Consider the following 25057-nt stretch of genomic DNA (forward strand, 5'->3'; position numbering starts at 1 on the left):
ATAAATACTCTTGAGACACAAGAGATTCTCTAGTAATAAGGCTTTAAAAAATAGTAAGAATTATGATTTTTCCCATGGATCAGTTGTGGTTTTGATATATGGAGGAATTCACACTGTATTCCTGTTGATATGTCTGAAAAATTAGTTGACTGATGATCTGGCAAAAGCGACACTCTGCTCTATTGTTGGGATGTCCTTGGTCAGCCTTTACCTAGGATCGAGGAATTGTACAATGAAATTTCAGTGTTTCTTGAGATGTAGCATCTTTAAAATGTGAACCCGAATCTCTTTGGTTTTGACACTGTAGACAATTGGGTTGAGAACTGGAGGCATAAGAAAGTGGAGATAAGAGAGAAGCATATATACCAGAGCTGGTAGTTTCTTTTTCCCAAAGCGATGGATCATGGACAGACTCACGAGTGGGCTATAAAACAGAAGGACAGCACAGATGTGGGAAATGCAGGTGTTGAAGGCTTTCAACCGTTCGGCATTAGAAGCAATGCTCAAGACTGTCTTCAAAATCAGCACGTAGGAAAGGAGAATGAGCACAGCATCCATCCCCAGCGTAGACAGCATGACAAAGAGCCCAAAGCCACTGTTGACGACTGTGCTGGAACAGGACAGTCTTAGAACATCAGGATGAACACAGTAAGAATGAGACAGAGCACTGACAGGTGGGAATGTCAGCCTTCCCAGGAGCACAGGCAAAGGCAGATGAAGAGCAGCACTGCGGACCACCACTGCCAGTCCAATGGCTCCAATACGTCTTGTTGTAAGGATGGTAGCATAGCGCAATGGTTCTCTGATGGCCACACAGCGGTCAAAAGCCATGGCCAAGAGCACGGCTGACTCAATGACTGAAAACGTGTGGATGAAGAAGAGCTGCATGAAACAGGTTGCAGTTCCTATCATTCTCTGGCCTAGGAGAAAAACAATTGCCATTGAAGGCAATGTGGAAGCTGAGAGGCCCAGATCGGCCATTGAGAGCATGGAAAGGAAGATGTACATAGGTGTGTGGAGGCTGGACACAGACTTGACAGTGTGCATTATGGTCATGTTGCCCAGCACAGAAAGAACGTAAATTAAACAGATGGGAATTGCTGTCCAATAATGGGAAGCCTCCAGTCCAGGAAGATCCATCAATATGAAAAAGAAGCTGCTGGCATTGCTATGTTTAGAAACAGCCATAATTCCGGAATAAGGTTGCCCTGGAAAACTGTAATGTAAGCAAAATCCTGTTTATTCTTTGCACTGTCCTTGCAAGCTGTCTTCAGTGACATTGCTGTCTGACTGCAGAGTAGCGATGCACACACCACTGAATCCCATTCTCTCAGCAATTTCTACTCTGAAACAAGGCAGACTCACTTCTTTTTTTCCTATTGATTTTATTGAGCTCTACATATTTCTCCACTCCCCTCCCTTCCTCTTCCCTTACTTTCAACCCTTTCCCATGGTCCCCATGCTCCCAATTTACTTAAGAGAGCTTATATTTTTCCATTTCCCATGTAGATTAGATCCATGTATATCTGAACACACCTGATCTCGTGGCTCAAAGAAGCTAAGTAGGGTAGGGCCTGGTTAGTACTTGCATAGCAGACTCACTTCTTAACAACCGTTTTATTTTAAGCATCACATTGGGATCATTAATGTGCTCTCTTTTCACTTTGAAGGTTTTTCAACATTTGAAATTTAAGGACAAACCCATGTTTAAGACATAGGGTCCAAACACATGAGATGCCTTATTTCTAATAGCAGAATACAGGCGTGTTTCTAATGGAAGCAAGATACGGACAATTGTGCTGAATGACTGTGTGGAGTATAAATTATAAGCAATTAATACTAAATTATATTATCAGCTAAAACTTTTGTTCTGAACTGGCCCTAAGACATTATAAATAAAAACAATATCAAAAATATATTTGAAAATTTTTGACTTCTTTTGCTCATTGACTTGATTTAAATGCTTCCTCAATCATTATCCATGGTATTCACTGAAGTTTAGGATAGCTGGTGTGAATATATGAAACAGATATAAAAAACTAAAAAATATTCATATTTTTAAAAAATGTATTTTGGTGGAATCAAAAATCAAAGCTCCTTCTCTCTTGTAAATATTGATAATAACAGACGGTAATATATATTTTCTACACATGAAAGTCTAATAGTTTGCTATCAATACAGAGCATGTGTAAACTAGACCAAGAAGGCACTGATTTAGATAGATTAAATGTATCAAGCAGTAATTTTTACCCTTTCTTCCAGGCTCACAGATTCCAAGTTCTGTCAAGGACACTTATCAAAGAGGAAAATAACCTGGAATCTGAGGATGTGGGATACAATTTTATTCAAACTTAATCAAATATCAAAATCATACAATAAATGTTATTTTCTCTACTGAACATTTTAATTTTCCTTAAAGATGGAGACTTTGAAATGTTCTTGAGAGCTACATTATGCAGCATGTTTGAATAACAAGGCAACCGTGATCTTTTAATTTTTGTCTATCAGTTGATCCTAGTGGTGTGCCATATTGCAAGAAAAGTCATCTGTGTAACCAGCAATCCACACGTCAGCTGTTGACCTCAGGGATGCCCAGAGTAGCATTTCTATGAAGGTTAAATAATGATGTTCCCATGTGAAGTAGTATATAAAATGAACACTAGACATGTTTGATAACAAATATAGGACAAATGATAGAAGAAGCATAAAAAAATCAAAGTTGTAGCTGACCTATCCTACTGGGAAAAGAACGAGACTAGTTTGTATGACTACACCTCTGGAGAGACTGAGGAGAGGTAGTTCCTAAGAATCATCTAAGATGTACTAAGAAAACTCTAAATATTGATGGCAGAAGAAGAGATGGAAACAAAGAGGATGCTTTTCTTGATCTGTCTCTGACAAAGTTTATCTGTGGTGTGCTAAGCACAGAACGCTTCCAAGAACAGAGAAAATCACATCCTCTCCCCTTCAAAATTGTTTGCCAATACACTGAAATTTTTGCAAATGTGGAAAACTTGCAATTACATCCATTAAACCCAAAACAATTAAAAATTAGCAGCCCTGAGTGGGTTTTAACACCCATTTTAACTTATTTGTCTAATATTTTCTGGAAGCATAATCAGATAGGCAAGCATGACTTGTTAGAAATCAAAGTTCCATAGAACAGCTCCACAGATCAGTGTCAATGTGGCAAACACCCAACAGACAGGCTCCTAGGTATACAGGGATGTCTATGTTCTGACTTCACCTTCTAACTCAATGCTCTCAAACCAGTGAGCTTAGTTGCAGAGTATAGATTCAGCCCATACTCATGAGTCAACCTAGGGACAGATATTAAATTGCATGAGGAACTGATCACACTGCAAACCCATGCTATCTATATATAAGAAGCTTCCCAAAGTGTTATATAAGAGTGGACAGAAAACTGCAGAGGGACAAAGTATCAGCCAATTACCTATGATAGAAAAGCCAGAAAAGAACCATGGAAAAGAACCGTAATCGGAATGGTTAGTGGTGAATTTTTCAGTATAAGGTCATGTTCATTACATTCAGATATGGCTCAATTCTAGAGGGTGATAAGGACTATGTAAGGCCACCCTTGGACAGAATAAAATAATTAAGATAATAGGACTGACTTGTGAGGATTGTTTAAGCCTGGTTTTAAGAGACAGATGTTCTTAGGAGACCTAGCCATGATGCTGAGCATGTAATGAATCAGTATATAGTTCCCAGGTTGCATGTCTGTTTGCCTATCTGTTCACAGTATTTCTTAATTTTGTGTGGGAGAAGATGAGGAAAGTATTCCTCTTACATGAACCTTTGACAAGAATATTTCCAATCACAAATTGAGCAATGAAAGACTATAGTCCTTATTTGACATGTTCCAAAAACAAAAGAGGAGAGGTACATTTTACCTTTCAAAGTCAATAATGCAACATTGAATAAATTGACTTTGTAATATCCTTTATCAAGAAGTAAAACTAAATGCTTTGAAAGGCAATTAATTAAATTGTGACATTTAAATAGTTACAGAATTCTACATTCCTGTAAAGGCTTTTGTTCATGTTAGAAAAATGTTCTGGGCCATTAATTAAGATTTTAGTGCCCAGATATTAATTTTGAGAAGGCATTTTAACCTGCTTTTTGGTATACTGAGTTAAACCAACATTATTTTTTATTTCCACGTTTTAAAGGAATGTGTGTATGTGTCATTCATAGCCATGATCTATACATAGAGAAAAGTTACACATTACAGAATTCTGAAGTTAGTTCAGGTTTAAGTGCTAACAACAGAGGGCTTATTAAGGAAGAGAAATAAAGAAAACTGACAATAAATGGAAACAAGAGTTTTATGCAAATCTTGATAAACATACCTTTTCATCATGACTCTCATATATCTAAAAAATGAGAGTTGGACCTTTATTGAAAGGTGTCTGGTATTTAAGGAATATTTACTACCTTTTAAGAATCTTAACTTGTTATATAATAGCCAATTTAATTAAGCTTGAGAATCTGTGCTGCTTATATACCAACAGGTGATGTTCATTGTGCTGAGAAGCGTAGATCTTTAGAGAGGAGATGCAGAATGAATGTATTTTCCAAAAGGAATGTTATAAGAAAAACACTGCAAGCATCTCCTTCATCTGTTACATGCAAGATAAAGCCCTCCAATCCTCATCGTGACAACCTCTTGGTGGTGAGTTGAGAATCTCTATTATAAAGCTCTGTGAGAATTGGAAGGCACATTTCTTGTTTTCCTTCCTATATCCTTTCTTTGTTCTATGATAAAAATTTGTTGTCAGTTCCAGTATTCAGCAAACATAAGTTCAACTTGATTTATATTTGATTTTAAACCCTAAGAGAAACAGGTGAATGATTGACAAGTGAGGAAAGAGGGCTCAGAGATCTAAATTCACTCTCTAAAATTACTATCATATGCATCAATTAGTAGAACTGAGCACCTCCAAGTGTCCTTTCTGCCTCAAAGATCTTCACAGTTTTAATCTGTTATGTGGCACAGCCTCTGCCTTCCATCCCAGGTACCATACGACATTATTTGATCTAACCTAGATCCAAGTGTTTCTGTCACTCACCTGACACCAGGACAGAGCCACTAGCTCTACAGGGCCTCAAGAGGCTCCCTGTCTAAGTGCAATGCCACCTTAGGCTTATAAAGCTCCAATTCATGCTTTCCCAGGAGGCCCACAGTCAATTCCCATCCCCACAAGTGTTAATGAGTGTTGATCTTGTGAACTGTCCAGAGTAACACTAAGAACGTACAACTTGCTGTGTAGTTCAGTTTTCTTTTCGTCTGTTCTCAGTCTAAAGCCATGCTAGTCCCACGCAAGCCCCACTATGGGCCTATGTTGATTCTAGCACTATCTTGCTGAATATCAGTGCCTCCAGACAGAAAAATCACCTACACATTTCAAACAAAGTGTTCTTATTTTTTTCTGTTCCAGAAAACAAAAACCCTTAAGTTATATGCATGTTGGAGCTGGAGGAGAATATCTTTAGCGCTATGTTCAACCTAAAGGTATCAATAAAAGATGTCTGGTCTAAATTTATTCCATAAAGAACATTAGGCATGCTTTTCAGTGATTTTCTCCCTTTTTGTCCCTTTATATTTTCAAACTGTGCTCTTTTCATTTTTCTAGGGGGGTATTATAAAGAAGAAGGGAGGTCAAACTAATTTAGAAGAAGTAGCCTGGAGTATTTCTGTGAAGTCGAGAAAATGGAACTATAAATATACAAAAGTTGCAGTAGGTATAGGGCTACTGTGCAGTTGAGACAGAGGCCGCATTAGGAATAAGACCCATGTGATCTGAGAGTATGCACAGTAATTCACTGGTCTTCTAGAAGGAGTCATAGAATGCAACATGAAAATGTACTCATGGATAAGACTTAACACACAAAGGGTGTGACACACTATCAGAAGCAAAAGAACACAGGCAAAGCACAGCCCTGCTCAGGTGTTTATTTCTTCTTTCTTCCCTTAGTCATTTGAGCCACAAACCCCAAAGAAACATGAGAGATAGTTCTGTTTGTACAATGTGTTTGTATTTTGGAGCCCAGAGTTCTTTCAGGAGCTAGCCACAAAGATACACAATCTGTTATTTAATCAGCATTGTAAACCCCATACTTGATTACATAAGTATGCAGCAATTTTCATGTTCCTTCCCATGTGCTGCTGATGTGATTCATCCTAGGGGGGTATTATGTTCTGGGGAAGATGATAGCATCATTACTCAGTAACTTTCTTGATATTACTCAGATTGAGTCTTGGAGTCTGTCAAAGGATATTAGCATGGATGTAATGATAGCCAAGAACTTATAGAATATATCCATTGCAGAAACTCTGCTACTAGAGGTATCTTGTCATCTTCAAAAAAATATCATATCCCCATTAGATATGTGTTGGAAATATTTATATTTGATGTGTTTAAAATATAATTAGCTCCTGACTTTGTAATATTCTGAATCTAGTGGTGAAAATATGCTAATTATATACACATAAAAATTAAATAAGAGAGGTACAGTTTGGATAATCAATAAACATTATTTGTGCCATTATATTTGTAGATCTTGTTTGGAATTTATAATATATATATGTATACATATATATATATATACTTTCAAAGTATACATAATATATACTTTCAAACTATTAACTTTAAAAATTCTGACTCTAGTGCATACTTACACATAGATGTATGTAGGTGTTTATTATTTAATTGTATCTTGTATGCTAATAAACATGCAAATATGGAAAGGAGCTATCTCACAGAGCTCCAGCCATTGGCAAAAAACTACAAACAAGTAAGGAATCAACTCCCAAGAGTAGGAAAAATAGTATTATCAGAAGAAGAGCCCTCCAATTGGTTATCCAGTATCACATGATCAGCTTTCAACAAGCAGCACTGTATGGACTGAGAAGGTTGTAGTTGTATATTTTTGCTAGGCGAGCAAATGTGCCTTAATGCATGTATGTGTATATGGATGTGTGAGTATATAACAATAACAACTAAAGAACAAGAGGCCACAAATTTGAGAGGGAGAATGCTGAGGGGTACATTGGAGAAGATGGATGGAAGAACAAGAAGGGGAAATTATGTAATTTATTTTAATTAAAAATAAAAAAACATAATTATACAAATGTATAGACATATATGTACATATATACATATAAATATACACACACCCAGTCCTATGTTAGAGTACAATATTGGTTAACCCAATATGACATCTAAAAGTTTTACTCATTGTCAAAATAGTTTTTATTTTATTTCATGGTGAAAGCAGTATGGAATGTGAAAATGCCTTCTAAGTCATAGAGGAGGATACTGGTGTGAAGCAGATGTATCTAGGGGATAGTTACCAAAATTTGAGATACATCTGGGGATTATAAAGAACCACCATTGCAGTCAGTACTGTGCTGTCAGCGTTGGGAAAGGAATTGAGCTGGTGATGACTAATTTGCTGTCATCTCCCTCTGAGGTTCTAGTGTCCTTATGAAGCACAGGAGTAAGAACTTAAACCAATTCCAAAGTCTCTTGCATAGTATAAAGGTATAAATAAGGCATGGAGAGTACTCATAAGTACATGCAAAAAATGAAATAATTATGGTTATTATAGAATTATAGAATATTTGAGAGGCCGTCAATTTCAAAACTCAGACTTGAATTACAGAATAACATGCTATTTGTGGATAGTAAGGATATTGCAGCATAAAATATAGGAAAAGTTTGTTATTTTATATTTTTACAATTTGAAGAATATAATGTATTTTGATCATGTTTTCCCCATCCCCTCTTACATAATTTCTCCTCCCATCAAAAGTCACTTCCTCAAAAGTTCTCCTGTTACTTTCCTATATTTTGCATTTTTGTCAACCACTGAACTAAATCAGGGCTTCCTGCAAGAGTATATGGGGTTAGTCACTAGAGTAAGAACAGCGTCCCAGTGGCTACACTTCCCTTCCTTCAGCAACCATTGACTGCATGTAGATATTCAGAGGGATGGAGCCTTATAAGCCAATATCATCTATAACTGAATGTCGACTGATACAATCTTGTACAAGAATTATGCACATCACAACTTCTGCTGAGTTCATAGGTTCGACAGACATGCCATTTCAAGAAGAGAGTTTGCACAAGACTCCTTTTCTTCTGGTTCTTACGTTCTTTGTAAGGGGTGACAGAGACACCCCATTTACAGCTGTGCACTCAATAGCCACTTGCTTTAGGCAGTTTTTGACACTGCATAGTTATTGCTGTACAATTATTTTCAGGTCCAGGTTATAGATACATGTTTGCTTATTAATTTATTTACTGTTGTCCCTACAAGAACAGCAAGGAAAACAGATATAAATCTAGCCTGGGGGCACATTTTTTAACATCAGCACTAAGCAGCAGAAGGCTGAAGCAGGAGAAATGTGTTTTCAAAGTCAGCATAGGGTAAATAGTAACACTTTATCTCAAAAAATTAAAACTAGCTAGGCCTTTAATCCAAGCACTCAGGAGGCAGAAGCAGGCGGATCTCTGTGAGTTCAAGGCCGGCCTGGTTTACAGAATGAGTTCCAAGACAGGCACAAAACCTATACAGAGAAGCCATGTCTCAGAAAAAAAATTATTAAAACTAACAAAGAGAAAGAAGGAAAAAAAGCATGAAGAAAAGCAGCAATGGGAAAAATGAAGGAGGAAGAAAGAGAAGCTACTCTGAGAGAAATAAGCTTGTTTAATTCATAGTATTTCCCCAAATAATAAAATAGATAAGAATTAACACCATTCTACTGAAACATATGCAAGTGATACAAAAATTAATTTTTTTTTCCTGTCATGAGATGAACCATAGTCTTTCCTGGCTAAAATATGGAACCTAAAATAAAAAAAATACATTTGATTGTTTCAAAATTTGAAGTTACTCAGGATACTTGTGACAGAAATGGTTCTGTAGTTCACCTACACTATCACTTAATCCAGAAATTAGCGATTGAACAGAGCTCAAGGAATATGAGGAAAAATCTTAATTTTTAAAGTAAACCTATAAGAAATCTGGGGGTGAGATGCCTCATTCAACCTTGATGCAGAGGGTAGAGCTTGGTCTTGCCTCAATCTGATACACCATGCTTTGTTGACTTCCTTGGAAGGTAAGTGGAGGGGGTAAGTGGTAGAAAAGAGGCAGGAAAAGGGAATGAGATGAGATGAGGGAGGAATACTGTGATTGGTATGTAAAATGAATTTTAAAATTTAATGAAAGAAAAGACACTAAAAAGAAACCTGGAACATCATAGTTATGTATATGCTCAGAGCAAATATTTCAAACATCAGTGTGGTACCCAACCATAAAATGAGGCATTTGTAGATGATGATACTGGAAGGAGGTAGAAGGAGTGGCCCTCAGTGTTGCTGCTAAGGAGAGATACAAAGCACCATGGTGCCAACGGTTAAGGGAGTCACTAAGTTGTCAAACTGATTGTATTGATGGCAAAAGTAACTGTGATATATATTGGAATACAATCCTATTTCTTTGTTTTAATAAAAAAATGCATTGACTATTTTGGTTAATAGGTAGCATAAAGAATGTCTTGATGATGAATGTTAAGCAGAAAGACTGCGATAAATACAGGTAAAATTAAAAGGAGGAAAATTAAATTGAGTACAGCAAATACAAAATATCAAAGCATACGAACGTCACAGTAGATGTATTCAAAGTCAAACAAATGCACACACACACACACACACACACACACATGCACAGATGTATATCTTAAAGTGAAATGTACTCACTATTTCATGATTAATAAAGAAGTTTTACATTAAGGAATATCTCGCACTGAATTAAACCAAAATGCCTATTCTTTCCAGTGTAGTTGAGCCATCTAACTAAGAAGAAAACATTAGCATGATATCATCATTACATATAAATGAAATCTATTTTGTTGTGAACCTACAAAAGACCTTTATTAATTTATATGGGTGATAAAGAACTTTCTTCTTCTTTTTTCTGTTTTTTATTTAATTTTTTTTCATGTTACATACGAACCACAGTTCCTCCTCTGTCCCCTCCTCTTGTTACCCTCATCTTTCTCCTACCCAAGGCCACATCCACTCCTCAGAAAGCACAAGACATCTCATAGGAAGTTAGCAAAAACTGGCATATCAACCAGAATTTATTCTTATTCTTAGTGTAATAACTGGCTTTTGGAGCCCCATTCCCTATGGAGTGATACCTTGCTCAGCCTTGATACAGGGGAAGGGAATGGTTGTGACTCAAATTGATAAAGAACTTTTAAACATGTAATTACAAAATTGAATTTAATGGCAGATGAAGGACTTTACTGATATTTCTACTCATGTATAAGACTCACATAGCCGCCGGGTGATGGTGGCCCACGCCTTTAATCCCAGCACTTGGGAGGCAGAGGCAGGCGGATCCCTGTGAGTTCGAGACCAGACTGGTCTACAGAGCTAGTTCCAGGACAGGCTCCAAAGCCACAGAGAAACCCTGTCTCGAAAAACAAAAAACAAACAAACAAACAAAAAGACTCACATAGCCAATCATTTGACTTTATTAATAACTTAGCAAATAGTTTTCTGTTAGCTTTATTTGCTTCAATATCATCTGAGATACTCTACCATTTTCTGAAACATGTTATCAGTGAACTTACAATAATTAATAATCCAAGCTTTATTTTATCTGATTCAATTTCAAAGGTCCTTATCTCTTTCTCATCTTCCCAGTTCAATCTATTTTGCTATGTTAGTTAGTACAACTTATTAGGTGTAAAGAACTAAGACAAGGCAATGAAGACTAGGCTGTTGCTATAGTCTAAGTATTCTAAATTTCTATGAGACAAACAGTCAGTTGTATTTAAATGCTGAACAAAATGACAGGAAGATTAAGAGTTTACCCTCTAGAAAACAAGAGTGAACAATCAATGTCATGTTCATGAAGCAAATTTACTAGAACATGGTCTAGAGAGATTGCTCAGCAGTTAAGGACTACTCTTGTAGAAGACCCAAGTTCAGTTCCCAGTACCTATATAAAGTAACTAAAAACCATCTGTAACTCCAGCTCTAAGGAACTCCGGATCTGACATCCTCTTCTGGCCTTCATGAGCATCTACACACTGGAGCATGCACATACACACATATACACAGTTAATAAAGTTTAAAAACTATTGAAAAAGTTCTGAGAACATTAAATTCACATTATTTCATAAGGAATTATATAAAGGTCTTTACATGTTGCCTTTAAACATCTAGATGATGTATTGAAATAAGTGGTTAGAAAAGAATAGGGTATAAAAGAAAAGTTAAACTTTTGTGGAATTTGAAGGAAATATAGCTTGACTTTGTATTTATCAGTTTTCATATCTGTATAAAGTTCAGTAAAAAAACAACAATTTAATAGGAAAGGTCACAGCCACTCCTTTCCTTCCACTACTCTAAGCTCCCTTTTACTTCCTTTCTCCCCCAGATTCAGTCCACTTCTGTTTGCCTTTCAGAAAAGAGCAGGCTTCCAAAAGATGACAGTCAAAGAGGAAAAAACAAAATACAATAAGACAAGACAATCCAACAGGAAGAAAAGAATTCCAAAAGAAGGCTGAAAAGTTAGAGATATACCTGTTCCCACTGTTAAGAGTCCCACAGAAATTCCAAACTAACAGCCATAAAATGTGCAGAGACCTGGTGTAGGCAAGCATGTTTAACATTACATAAATTTTCGTAATTTATGTTATAGATGTGACATGAAACTTTTTGTTGTTTTTATAATGAAGAGCTTCTTAATTTTGTCTCGGATCTGCTTGGTTTTTACCACATAGACAATGGGGTTCATCACAGGAGGAATTAGGAAGTGCATGTTGGCCAGAGTCACATAGACATGTGAGGGAAGCCTCGGGCCAAAACGGTTCAGCATGGACAGACAGATCATGGGTGTGAAGAAGAGGACCACAGCACATAGGTGAGAGATGCAGGTGTTGAGAGCCTTGAGGCGGCCACTGTGGGAAGCCATCCTCAGCACTGTTCTCAGAATCAACACATAGGAGAGGAGGATGAGGAGAAAGTCAAGTCCCATGGTGGAGAGCACTACAAACAGCCCAAAGATGCTGTTGACCCTAGTATTGGAGCAGGAGAGCTTTATGATGTCAGGATGCAAACAGTAGGAATGAGAAAGTACATTGGAGCTACAAAAGTACAGCCTCCTCAAGAGGATGGGGAGAGGCAGCTGCACAGTTAGGGTTCGGACAACAATAGCCAATCCTATTCTGGCAATCACAGTGTTTGTGAGAATGGAGTGATAGTGAAGTGGATGTGAAATGGCCACATACCTGTCAAAGGCCATTGCCAGAATAACAGCTGATTCAAGGTCTTGGAAAGTATGAATAAAGAACATTTGGGTAAAACAAGCAGAGGGGATCATCTCTCTAGCAGCAAGCAAGAAGATCCTCAACATACTGGGGAAGGTAAAGAGAGAGAGACCCAGATCAGAGGCAGCTAACATGGCCAAGAAAAGATACATAGGAACATGGAGAGTCTCCTCCTGCCAGATAGCAATTATTATCGTGATGTTGCCCACCATGGTAATGAGAAACATGGCACAGAATGGTATGGATATCCAGATGTACAGAGCCTCCAGTCCTGGGATGCCAGTAACCAGGAAGGTGAAGAAGACAGAGTTGGTGCTGTTGACAGGAAGCATACCTCTCCTGTAAGATGACTTGTCTTAGAAGAGATGCTGAACCCTGTCTCTATAAGTTTTGTCCATTGAATATGCATTCCCTTGAACCCATCCTCATGAAGTTGTGAATTTCCCTTATTGTTTTATGTAATAAAAGATTTTATGACATTTCCTATTGCTTAACTTGAACCTAATAAAGACTAATTCTTTTGTTGAACAACTTCTCCAGATGTGATAAATTACTAAAGGAAAAAAATAAAAACATTTTTAGTTAACTCAAGTCATAACACTGATGCAATGACATTTTAAAATGAAGAACTCAGAACTTATCAATCACTAAATTCCCACTCAATAATCAAAATGCACACTAATGAAAGCGGTGCACTATTCTGTGTGGTTTCTACAATCCTGGTGATAATTAATAAATGATAAACTAGATGATTGGTTGTTCATAGAATTATAGAACTTTTATGGAATTGGGATTTAAATCAGTATTTTAGGCATAACAGACAAAATTTTACCAACTAAGCAGGGAACCCAAGCACCAAATCTGAGAGTTGCCATTGTTTTTTATAACCTGTTTATAAGTTGTTTGCTGATTTCAGTGAAAAAACTAAAAAGACATAAGTTTAAATATTTTTATTCATGTTAATATAGTTATCCTTTTCTTCCCTCATGAGCTTGCCTCTCCTTTAGGATATACTCTTGCTTTTAGACCAATTCTTTTTTACTTGCATTTTACATTGGATTTACAAAATAGTTTATGACAGACTTGGACTTTCTTATTGTCATCTCCTCATCACCAATTTTAAGAAGTTCTGTGACAAGTGTCATATCATTCCTTAATATAAACATGGTTTCTAAAATCACTTACCATAGAAAATAAGACACAATATTTCTATATAATTCAAAATGTATCTATAATTGAAGATTCTATGTACTCATTCATATAACATATAGCCTAATTTCATAATGAATTCTTTAGTTTTGCAATTATCAATGCACTTAGATATTTTCACAGGGACTATTGAATGTGATAATAAGAAGTTCAATTTTCTTCAGTATGCCAAAGCAAATTATACTGTGACTGCTTTACAGATGTTGTTCAGTACTGATCATTTACTCTTTATTCAGGACAATAATGCATATGTTTTTCAGCCACATGCTTAATTCTAAAATATATTTTGTGCTAATGACAAAAAATTAAATCTGCTTTCATTAAATTGGTAATTAAGTACTAATAGAAAGTAAATCACAAAATATAAAATGATTCCACTGTCACTATCTTCATTAACAACAATATATTTAATTTAGAAAAAAAAGTTCTGGACATTTAAATCTTCTCAAGTTTTTAAAACATATATTTCCTCTCTTTCCATCTTACATTTCTTTCCATGTTTCTTTAGTTAAACACACAACACGCATCTTGTGTTCCTGTCCATAAGCATTGATACTATAAACAATGAACTCTAGACATCTGGTTCTTCTCCTGACCACCAGCCATCATATTCCCTGCTGTAATTCTTGGTGGAGATTATATTGAGAAGTCCTCATTCTGTGCATGAGAGCATGCACTTCCATTTTACTCTTAATTTTCCTATGACTCATTTAAAATCACCTTTGAGTCCGGGTTCTGATGGAGAAAGATCATTAAGGAAAATTACAGAAACAAGACTCAAATTCTAAATTTCCTTTTTCTGATATTAGTTATGATATATTTCAGGGGCCTGCTGACTGATTTCTCCATTCATTTACACATTCACAGATAAAAATATCCATCTGCATCAGTTTAGATGAGATTCAGAAGTGATTGCTGTGATTAAATTTTATTTTACAAACTCTGGAAAGTAAACGATCAGAGATGAAATCCAACAGTTGCCTCAGAAAACAGGTGGGCACTGCTCTTTTAATGGACAATGGCACTGTATCAGGGAAAGGAGGCTAGAAATAGCATCCCAAGTTTGATAAGAATATGCCCAACCAAGTCTCATGCTTGCAAGTGTCCCTCATAATTAAGTCTCTCTTGTATCTGTATTCTACGTGTTTTCTTTTGCTTAGATTTCGTTTTGAGAAGACTTTCTGCACCTGTGCTTGCTGGTATAAAGGGAGTCGTGCATTCAGTAAGGAGCTGAGGCCTGTGGTCAGCATTACCATGTGGACAGACCTCCAGTTCTCCACTTCAGAAATAGCATCCTTGTTCTATTTGTTGCGCTATCATTACCTAAACATTTCAGACATTTAATATAATCAACTATGGATGTCTTTCCTAAAGACCCCTCTCCAGGCTCCGGTTATTCCTCCTACTTGATTGAATAGTTCTGCACTCACTACTTTATCCATAGTCTCGTTGATCTAAATTTCATTTTCAGAGCACACTCAGTTTTCCTCTCACCTGGCATCTTAAAGTGGCATGCTCCCCAAGGTTCTGTAAGCACAGCTTTTCCTTCTGCATTGAGGATCACTAACACTCATGATCTGAATTCAGATGCCTTATTATGTGTTCAGTTCTCCCTTGAGACTTAAAATCTCCCTAGACCCCCTTTTACTTAATGGGAGAGTCAACTCTTGTTTTCTTACTCCCCAGAGACACTACAACAAGAATGGCCCAGGCACTAAGTGGGTCTTTTTTCGCACCATTAAGTGATTTCAGTTACCAAGGTTGTATTAGTTCAATTCTGTTAGAAGTTGCCAATAAATTGTATATTACAGTACAATGAAAATTTTCTGTAATACATTAAAAACTCTGGAAAATTCATTTAATTGAAAAATTTCTGATGGAGGAGGGTCATCTTTCTATCTGTTGTTTTATTGGTTAAGTAATAAAGAAACTGCTTGGCCTCTGATAGGACAAAAAATTAGGTAGGCGGAGTAGACAGAACAGAATGCTGGGAGAAAGAAGCTGAATCAGGGAGTCGCCATGATTCTCCCACTTCAGAGAGAAGCAGGTTAAGATCTTCCCTGGTAAGCCACCTCGTGGGTTACACAGATTATTAGAAATGGGTTAGATTAATATATAAGAGCTAGTCAATAAGAGGCTGGAACTAATGGGTCAAGCAGTGTTTAAAAGAATACAGTTTCCGTGTAATTATTTCGGGTATAAAGCTAGCCGGGTGGCGGGAAGCAGCCCACTGCTCCTATTACAACAAATTTCCATTGAAATCTTCATTGTACTTTGATTCATTTGAACAGTTTCAGCCAAAACACTATTTTGTTCTCCTAGAAATTATATCAGAATTCAGAAGTAATTTACTCCTTTTGCTTCTGTCTCCCTTCTTTAGCCCATATACTTCTTACAAACGGCAAAGCCAGCTGATATTCTTTACATAGTATTTTAAGTGTCTCTAAAAATAGTTTCTGTAACTTTCTGTGAATCTAGACTAAAGAAAATACAAGCTTTGAAACAACTAATGACAATATAATATTCCTGGAAGTGGAGAATCTCTCTGAAGTGATATGGACTGGGAAATCTTAAGAAGCATTATTTTCTGGATGAGACGTCTATGATTGATGTCAGTTAAGCTCATCCTCAGTCTTAGATTCTTATCTGGGGTTATCCTTGTGAATTCCTGGGAATTTTCCTAATACCATATTTCTAGTTAGCCCCATAATAGCTCCTTTGATCAAGATACCTCTTTTTTTGTTCTTTCCCTCTTTCCCTTCTCCCAACTTGACCTTTCTGGTCCCTCTTGTTCTCCTCCTGCCTTCTCTTCTTCCCTGCTCACTCTGTTTTCAACCTCCCTCCTCCCCTCATGCTCCCAGTTTACTCAGGAGATGTTGTCTATTTTCACTTCCCAGGGGCATCTATGTATGTCTTTCTTAGGGTTCTCTTTGATACCTAGTTTCTCTGAGGTTGTGGTCTGTAGGATGGTTATCCTTTGTTTTATGTCTTATTTTCTCTTCTGTGTGAATACATCTGGGTTATTTCACTCAAGATAGTTTTTCTACTTCTATACATTTGTCTGAAACTTTGAAGAGTAGATCCAGAGACTCATAGCTAACCACTGGGCTGAGCTCCTGAGGTACAACCAAAGAGAGGGAGAAGAAATAATATGAACAAAAGGGTCAAGATGATGATGGGGAAACCCACAGAATCAGCTGACCCGAACTAGTAGGAGCTCACTGATTCAGAACTGACAATTGGGGAACCTGCATCAGCCTGAACTAGGCCCCATGAAGGCAGGTGGTAATGGTGGGACTTGGGCAGTATGTAGCAGTAGGACCAGGATCTAACCCTAGTGTATGAACTGACTTTATGGAGCCCATTTGCTGTGGACAGATACCTTGCTCGGCATTGGAGGGGGGGTGACTTGGTCCTGCCTCAAGAAGATGATGGGACAAACTTAGTTGAGTTCCCAGGGATGAGTGGATAGAGGTTGGGTTGGGATAAGGTGGGGGCAAAAGGAGGAGAGGAGGAAAGGGTAACTGGAATTGGTATATCAAATAAATAAATAAACTAATAGATAAATGAATAAAAAATAAATAATTTTTAAAAAAGAAACATTATTTTTGAGCTGGAGAGATGGCTAAGAGGTTAAAAGCATTGACTGCTCTTTCAGAGATTATGAGTTCAATTACCAGCAACCACATGGTGACTCACAACAGTCTATAATATGTTCCAGTGCCTTCTTCTGGCATGCAGGCATACATGGAGGCATGACACTGTATACATAATAATAAATAAATCTTTTAAAAGAACAAAAAGAAGCATCATTTTCATATATTTTTCCAAAAACATTTATCTTAACTGTATTAATAAATAAACAAAAAATTATTTTAAGTTAACAAAGCAATTAAATATGTGCTGTATAAAACAGCATAAATATATTGAGTTGGCTAGAGTAATTTGATAACTAGTTGACATATGCATATTTGAGATTTTGTAGTGAGAGTATTTAAAACCTAGTTTACCAATTTTCAAGTACAGTTGCCTGTCATTCCCATGGTATGTAGTATATTTCTCAAAAACTTCTCTTCTGTTGTAAATATTGTAGCTTGACTCATGTCTGTGCAATAATCACCTTCCAGTCATACGTAACTGAAATTCTATTTTCAGCTTCTCTGGGTATTTTTACAGATACTAAATATGCAACATTTCATTTTGTTCCTCTTATTATTATAAAAGGACATAGAAAAATATAAATTATAACTGTTGATGGTATGTACAATGGCAATTTAAAATGTATATAAAGCATGCCATTTAACACTGGGCAAATGTAACTGTATCCGCAAACATTTGTCCTTTACCTATGATTAAAAAAAAACTCAAAGTTTTAGTTTTAAACATATTTTAGAGGGAGGAAAAAGGAAGGAAAAAGATGCCAGATATAATTTTTAAAAGAGAAAATGTTACAAAAACATATGCAGTACATTATTGCCACATCAGCACAGGCTGGAACCAAGAATCTCGGCAGAGGGTGTCCAGGTTGAATGAATGCACAGAGCATGAGGTTGAGGTAGAACAGCTTTTTTATTGTCCTGCTGGGTTGGCTTTTATACCTGGCACCAAATGAGGAGGGGGCTGTGAAGGGACTGTAACCTGACCCTGGCAGGGATCAAGGAACCTTCAGCATGCACTCAAAATTCCTTCCCCCGCTCCAGGAGCAGAGGGAATTTATTATGTTTTCTTTGCAGATAAGCACCTGAAATGGGGGCAAGGATATCAACTCGGGGCTCCAGTTCCCACACATTATTTTTGGTTCCTGGCTGTCCAGCTAGCTTAGACCCAAAATCACACAGAAACTATATTATTTAATTCACTGCTTGGCCCATTAGCTCTAGCTTCTTATTGGCTAATGCTTACATTTTAATTTAACCCATTTCTATTAATCTGTATATCGCCATAAGGTGATGGCCTATCAGCAAAGTTTCAGCACATCTATCTCTGGTGGCAGCTCTATGGTGTCCCTCTGACTTGGCTCTTCTTTCTCCCAGCGTTCAGCCTAGCTTTCCCTGTCTACCTAAGTTCTGCCCTGCTTTAGGTTTAAAGAAGTTTCTTTATTCATTAATGGTAATCACAACACATATAGGGGACTCCCACATCACATTATCATTGTACCTAGCCTACTACGTGCAGCAGCATATCTGAACTTGTTTCCATCTGCACAGAGTAGCTCTCCTTCCCTCAGATGTTCTGATAAAGAGGATTAAATTGAAAACACAGTATCAGATAACTTATGCAAACTTATGGATTGATCACTTCCAAAAATTAAATAAGACTATTGTTCTTTTTACATCACTGTGTTAAAGTTCAACAACAAGACACGGATATAAATGTGTGCTAAGCAATTGTGTGTATGGGTGTTCACATTTCCCCTTGAGACACAGCAAATAACTGATGTATGAAAAGCCTTACAGAATTCAGGAAAAGGCTTAAATTTTCAAGGTCATTCCAATTGTAACAAACAGCAAACATCTAAATATAGTTTGAAATACTCCTTCTATTCCCAGCAAAAGTAATGATAAACTATAGATCTCATGAATTGTTTATATATGAACTGTGGAACCAAAATATTTCTACCTATTTTTCATTTGCTCAAAGAAATTTCCTCAGAGAGAAAGACATCGATAAGCAATAATGCCACTAAGTGTTTCATTATGGTTTTGAGTAAAAAGTTGTTCCACCAGTATGCCTTCCAGAGAAATAAGTGTTTCATTATGGTTTTGAGTAATAAGTTGTTCCACCAGTATGCCTTCCAGAGAAATGAGTGTTTGTCTTTTACCTTTTTAGAAAACTTTCACTGTAAATTTTCAAACATCTTAGTTAACTTATCATGCAAAAATTTTTACTTAATAAGACTACATGCTGTTTTTTTTTTCTTTTATAATATGGTCTCCTCCAAGTCTGAACTATGATGACTTGGTTCTTTGCTACTTAGATGTATAATAAACAGCTTAAACTTCTGTGCCCAGGTTCCAAACTGCCAATATTTGGTTCACCAATAAAGTGCTTTGAAACCTAAGTCCGTGTTTTCCTTTAGAGATACCTGTCATTTATTTTTTAAAAAAAATGTGTTTGCAGACCTCTTTCTAAGTTTCATCTATCCGAAGTCTCCTGATTAGATTGCTCGTTAGCTCATTTAACATGGATGCACACATGAATTTGTTTTCATCAAACTCCCAAAAGCCAGCTTCATTTACAAGCAATTATTGATTAATAACACCTTTTTCAAAGCAATATTTTAATATGCAATTGAATTGGGAGAGTTTCCCTCATTGAACTTGTAGAAATGTGTATCTATCTATGCCACTGATTAAAATCAGTGAATCTGTAATAGAATGAAATAAGGAAGAGGCAGATACAAGGGAAGATGTCTATCATGGGTTCATATTAAGTCCTGTCATTAGAAGGTCAGCCAAGTTTGTCCATTCAGCCTTTTGACATTGCAAGATGATGGCAACTATGGAGCTCATACTAGTCACAATATGATTGAAAAAAAAAACCTCAAGACATTTTTAAGGAAAACTATGGTTTTGTGTTAGACCACACTCAAAGCTATCTTGGGCCATGTGTGATCTGTGGCACTTGGGTAGGAAAGGCTCTCCACAAGGGAGGATTTCATTTTGAGTTATTTACTATCGTTCTTATGGGAATTTCCTTCAGCTTTGTCTTTTTTCCAAGGAGAGCCTAGTCAGCAAGTAACTTCTTTTCCAAGTACTTTATATTTTAAAAATCAAATATTTACTCAATCTGACATTGAGATAGCCAGTGATTTTCTTAAAAAGCAAATATCTCAACTATACAAGCAATGAAATGTCCCCAAAGCTATCAAACATTTTTTTGCAGTTAGTGTCAAAGTTAAGTAGGTACATGAAACATAATTCAGAATTAAATCAACTTCTTATAAAACATTCCACAACTAAATAAGTTTTATTCATGAGAGTAAAAAAAGACAAATATGACCTGGCTGTATAAGGAAACTTTCAAAATATTTTTCATTGTGCTATAGGAATAGAACATGCTATAGTTTACATTAATCTCTATAATTGTATAGACTAATTTGAGTCTATGAAATTATTATCTAGTATTTTTGTACCTTTATAAATAGCAACAATCTCATAAATCAATAGAAACATCGGTTGAAAAAGCAATAATAGTTTTTATGTTCATTAATTTAGTTTGTTGCTAATTTTATATTGCACAGTTTGTTCTATTTTCTCCCTTCACCCTCATTTATCTTCCTTCTATTCCCATAACCCCAAAACCCATCCCACACTATGCTCCCCTATTTCAGACTCTTTCCCAGATTTAGAACTTTTGGGTTGTTTTGGGACCTGTTTGCTTTTAGGTAGGGCCATCTGTGAAAATTTTTCATTAGAGATATTTATTAGAATTAGTTGGGGGCCCCACTAGACACAAAACTGAAGGCATTATCCTCACTTTTCCTTACTCTCTCAGTAGCAAAAATTTCAGCTGAAGCCTCACTGATCTCTATAAGACCCTGCCGATGAACAGTAGGTCAGGCATTGCCAGGAATGGGCTCAGGGTATAATCAACTATTATTATTATTATTATTGTTGTTGTTGTTGTTGTTGTTGTTGTTGTTGCTGTTGTTAATTTTTTCGAGATTATAATTAAAGTGTTTCTTCTTTGCCTTCCTTTCCTCCAATATCTTCCATATACCCCTACTTATTCCATTTCAAATTCATGGCCTCTTTTCCACCAATTGCTGTTATACGCATATATGTTTATGTTCATACACATATAAATACATAAAATCATATTCTTGTGTCATTTATACTTTTGGATAACCAATCGGTATGTTCTTTACATTAGTAGGACTTTTACTTAAACACTTAAGTGGAGCTGGGCCATGGTGGTGCATATGTTTAATTCCAGCACTCAGGAGGCAGAAGTAGGTGGATATCTGTGAATTTGAGGTCAGTCTGGTCTACAAAGTGAGTTCCAGGACAGCCTGGACTGTTTCACAAAGAAACACTGTCTTGGGGGAAGCAGGGGGAGAACCTTAAATGGAAAATGTAATGATATTTGGCTGATGTAAAATCTGAATTTATAAGAACACAGATAATAAACAAAAATGACTTGATGTCGAGAAAGATCACTGGAGAGATATGTGAGATGTTTCTGTGATATTATCGTGTAGGATAGTGAAGGAAAAAGCTAAGGACAGATTAAGTGTAGGTATTTTTCACATTTACAGAAAACTCAAAAGTAATGGTTTCAGGTTTTTAAAAAATGTTTTGTGAATGTCCATAAACTGTAAGATAACAGATAAATTATCTCAGACTTTTTATAAGGGGAAATTCTAAAATTCAAAAAGAAAATTAAACTTGTAATTCAGCCAGGTGATTTAAAGTGGTATGTTTAATATTATATTAAATTCAAGACATCATCCCATGTTACTCTCAGAGAGGAGAAGCAGATAAGTGGGCTTCAAAGTCACATGAAGTAGCCATGCATTTTTGACATTGGATGTCATATACTCACATATTTTTAGTAAGATTTCTCCTAAGCAATCTCTTTACCTATTTAAAAGCTCACTAATCCTAGATGCTTGACCGCATCTATGAATACATGGCACCTTTACACATTTTCACTTCAACTTGCCTTTCATACAATAAAGGAAGAAATTGGCCAGATCTTCATTTTCTGCTAAAATGATACTTATCCCTACCTCCAGCATACTAAGGCAGGTCTGTAAGAAAAGCAGTCTTCTCCTCAAATCCCCTGAAACAAAGATAAATTTAAGGGTTTTTTCCTAGGATATTTAGGAATTCCCTGAACCTTTAAAGTCTCAGTAGAGCTTGTCAGGCACCTGGGAGACCTGGAGTCTATAAAACAGTAATAGACCCTTGAGGTAAGATTCTTCCTCTCAATGCTGAGTGAAGAGCTTCCTGACTCAAAGAGGAGAAGCCTGCAACAGATGCTTCTGAACAAGAGGAGGCTGGCTACTACCACACAGTGAGTGAAGTATTCTGGAAAGAAGTGATAGCTGCTACCGAGCTCTGAGAAAGTCCACTCAAACAGTGCTGTATGAAACAACCACTTGTCATTTAATTCAGTGACTAAAAAAAAAACACACACACACACCAGTAATTTGTTTTCCATGACAAAAATGATCAAAACTAAAGGGATTGTATTGTTGAGTTAGAAAGTGTTTGGTTTGGAAATTGTATTAGAGAATTTGATGTTTGGTTAAATGATTAAAATTACATTATTGATTAGTTGTATTTTCTATGTACTATTTATCGTCTTTGCCAATAGCTGAGGAGTCAGTGCTCTGAGTTCACACTGTATTTTAGAAAGCTGAATAGGCACTGTGGTTTTTGGTTTTGCTTTATTTTGTTTTGTTTGACAAGTTTTCTGAGGGTCAGTTTTTCTAGCATGCATGAGAATTATATAAACCATTAATCCAGTTCATGTGGTATTGTAGAGAATGCCACGTGCTTAGGGAGAAGCCTCCTCACTCAGCAGTTAACCCAAAGAAAGCCCTTTTTTTTTCACACAAATATTTCACTTGTTATAATGATATCTGTTATTTTATTCACAAATTTCAAGATATTCAAACATTCAAATTGTAACCAGGAATATGCCAAGCCAGATTAAAACTACCAGTTTAATAAGCTGGGATTTATCTGGGTAGGGAGCTTTTCCACTACTTGATAGTCAGTTTCAATATTGCATACATGCTTCTGTTTAAACATTTTCATAAGGTTGGTAATTTGTCTCTAACAGGTGACTTCTAACTCAAAGAATGTGTGAGAATATGTGTAACATTATAGTTTGACTTTGAAAAGGAAAAGCTGTATAGCTCTATAAATAATATTTTATTTAGTATCTCTATATATATCCTTATCCCTTAGATTTGTTCACACAAACTATCAATAGCATTTACTTAGTCTATGTGTCTATAGAGACTGCAGTACTATGATCCAGTAAACGTGTTGTGACTTTACCACTGGAATATGGAACTGGTTAAATTAATTAACACAGTGTTAATTTTATTCTTATTTTTTCATTTTTATTTCATATGTGTTTCTGAGTATATCTTCAGTTTTTGTTTATTTATATTTCCATTTTCTTTCATCCACTATTTTTAAGCTAAGATTAGTGATGAGGAACAGGATAAAATTAAGCTTATTTTTGTACAATACTCTCAAGTATATGAATGATTCATAAAGATGATTTTATATTTTAGATGTTATATATGTTTGTGTATGGATACATATATTTACATATGTATGCACATATCAATATCTAGAATCTAACTCATACACAATTCACTATAGTATCTTATGCATCATCTTATTGAGTTCATGTATATGTATACATATATAGTTTAAATCACATCTTAGGCTTAGTATATACACAGATTTTTTTTGATTTACAAAAATAACATAGAATTTTATTTGCAATATCTGAAATTTACCTAGAAGGGTTGTGTTAAACCGAATTCTATGGCAGAACAGAAAGGATTGCTAATTGATAAACTTTAGAAAGTGCACTAATTTCTTTTTCACTCTCATTTCATAGAATTAATCCACATAACACCATTAAAATAAAGCACTATTATTGCAAGTTTAACTAACAGAAATAAAATATTGTTGAAATAAACTTACTAAGTTCAATCATTTGAATTAAGTCAAATTTATATACATTTATAAAAATATCATTGATAGTAATCGCATACATATTTCAGAAAATGTCTCAAAAACACTCAAAGAGTTGTAAAAGCAAATATTTTAGTATGAGTAGGTGGGGATAAATACATAATCAGAATTCCAACTCTTATGTAACTACAGAACTAAAAGCTGTTAATCCTGCCAGGTAATGAGATGATGTTCTTTGGCGGAGATAAAATTGTGGTTATTTAAAAATTAATAAAATTTAAACAGAATTTCACTCAATGGGTATGAAAGATACAAAGAAAAGATGGTCCAGCTACAGCACTGGGCTTGAGGGAATGGGTAAATTAACAAACTGAGAAAAGAATATAAATTTAGATTTTATGAGCAACGAATTTATCAGTATTAATCTCTATGAAAGTAATTTATTCTGCTATTTCTGATTTTAAGGATAGATGAGTCAAATAATAATAGTCTCATTCAAACAGGAAAATCAGCATAAAAAGGTAACTAACGACAAACCTCTCATGCATTGCAAATTATAATTCAAATCCATTATAATTCTTTCTCACTTCTTATCCTCCTAACCACAAAGCAAATAATCAGGTGTTTCATGGATGATCAGCTCACTCATTTTTCTGAAAAAAAAATACAAAAAGTCTATGCAGACTTATAAGAGTTAAAATAACTAAAAATAAACTATATATTGTACAATGTACATGCAAAGAGATCCTCGAGTGTGGCAAGAATGGAAGTATACATCAGGGATTTACGACTCGGAACAGAGAAA

The 25057-nt window shown here is 35.8% G+C and overlaps 2 protein-coding genes across 2 annotated transcripts; both read right to left on the bottom strand.

Moving 5' to 3' along the window:
• Positions 1 to 240: 240 nt before the first annotated feature.
• On the bottom strand, positions 241 to 1188 carry LOC101987855 (olfactory receptor 51G2-like). The gene has a single exon (XM_005370136.1). The coding sequence runs from the start codon at positions 1186 to 1188 to the stop codon at positions 241 to 243; it is 948 nt and encodes a 315-aa protein (XP_005370193.1).
• A 10551-nt stretch (positions 1189 to 11739) lies between these two features.
• On the bottom strand, positions 11740 to 12705 carry LOC101988122 (olfactory receptor 51G2-like). The gene has a single exon (XM_005370137.1). The coding sequence runs from the start codon at positions 12703 to 12705 to the stop codon at positions 11740 to 11742; it is 966 nt and encodes a 321-aa protein (XP_005370194.1).
• Positions 12706 to 25057: the final 12352 nt, after the last annotated feature.

Source organism: Microtus ochrogaster, unplaced genomic scaffold (genome assembly GCF_000317375.1).
Source record: "Microtus ochrogaster isolate Prairie Vole_2 unplaced genomic scaffold, MicOch1.0 UNK73, whole genome shotgun sequence".
NCBI lineage: Eukaryota > Metazoa > Chordata > Mammalia > Rodentia > Cricetidae > Microtus > Microtus ochrogaster.

Coding starts and splice junctions, on each gene's coding strand:
- LOC101987855 (XM_005370136.1), bottom strand. CDS start 1,188: ATGGCTGTTTCTAAACATAGCAATGCCAGCAGCTTCTTTTTCATATTG.
- LOC101988122 (XM_005370137.1), bottom strand. CDS start 12,705: ATGCTTCCTGTCAACAGCACCAACTCTGTCTTCTTCACCTTCCTGGTT.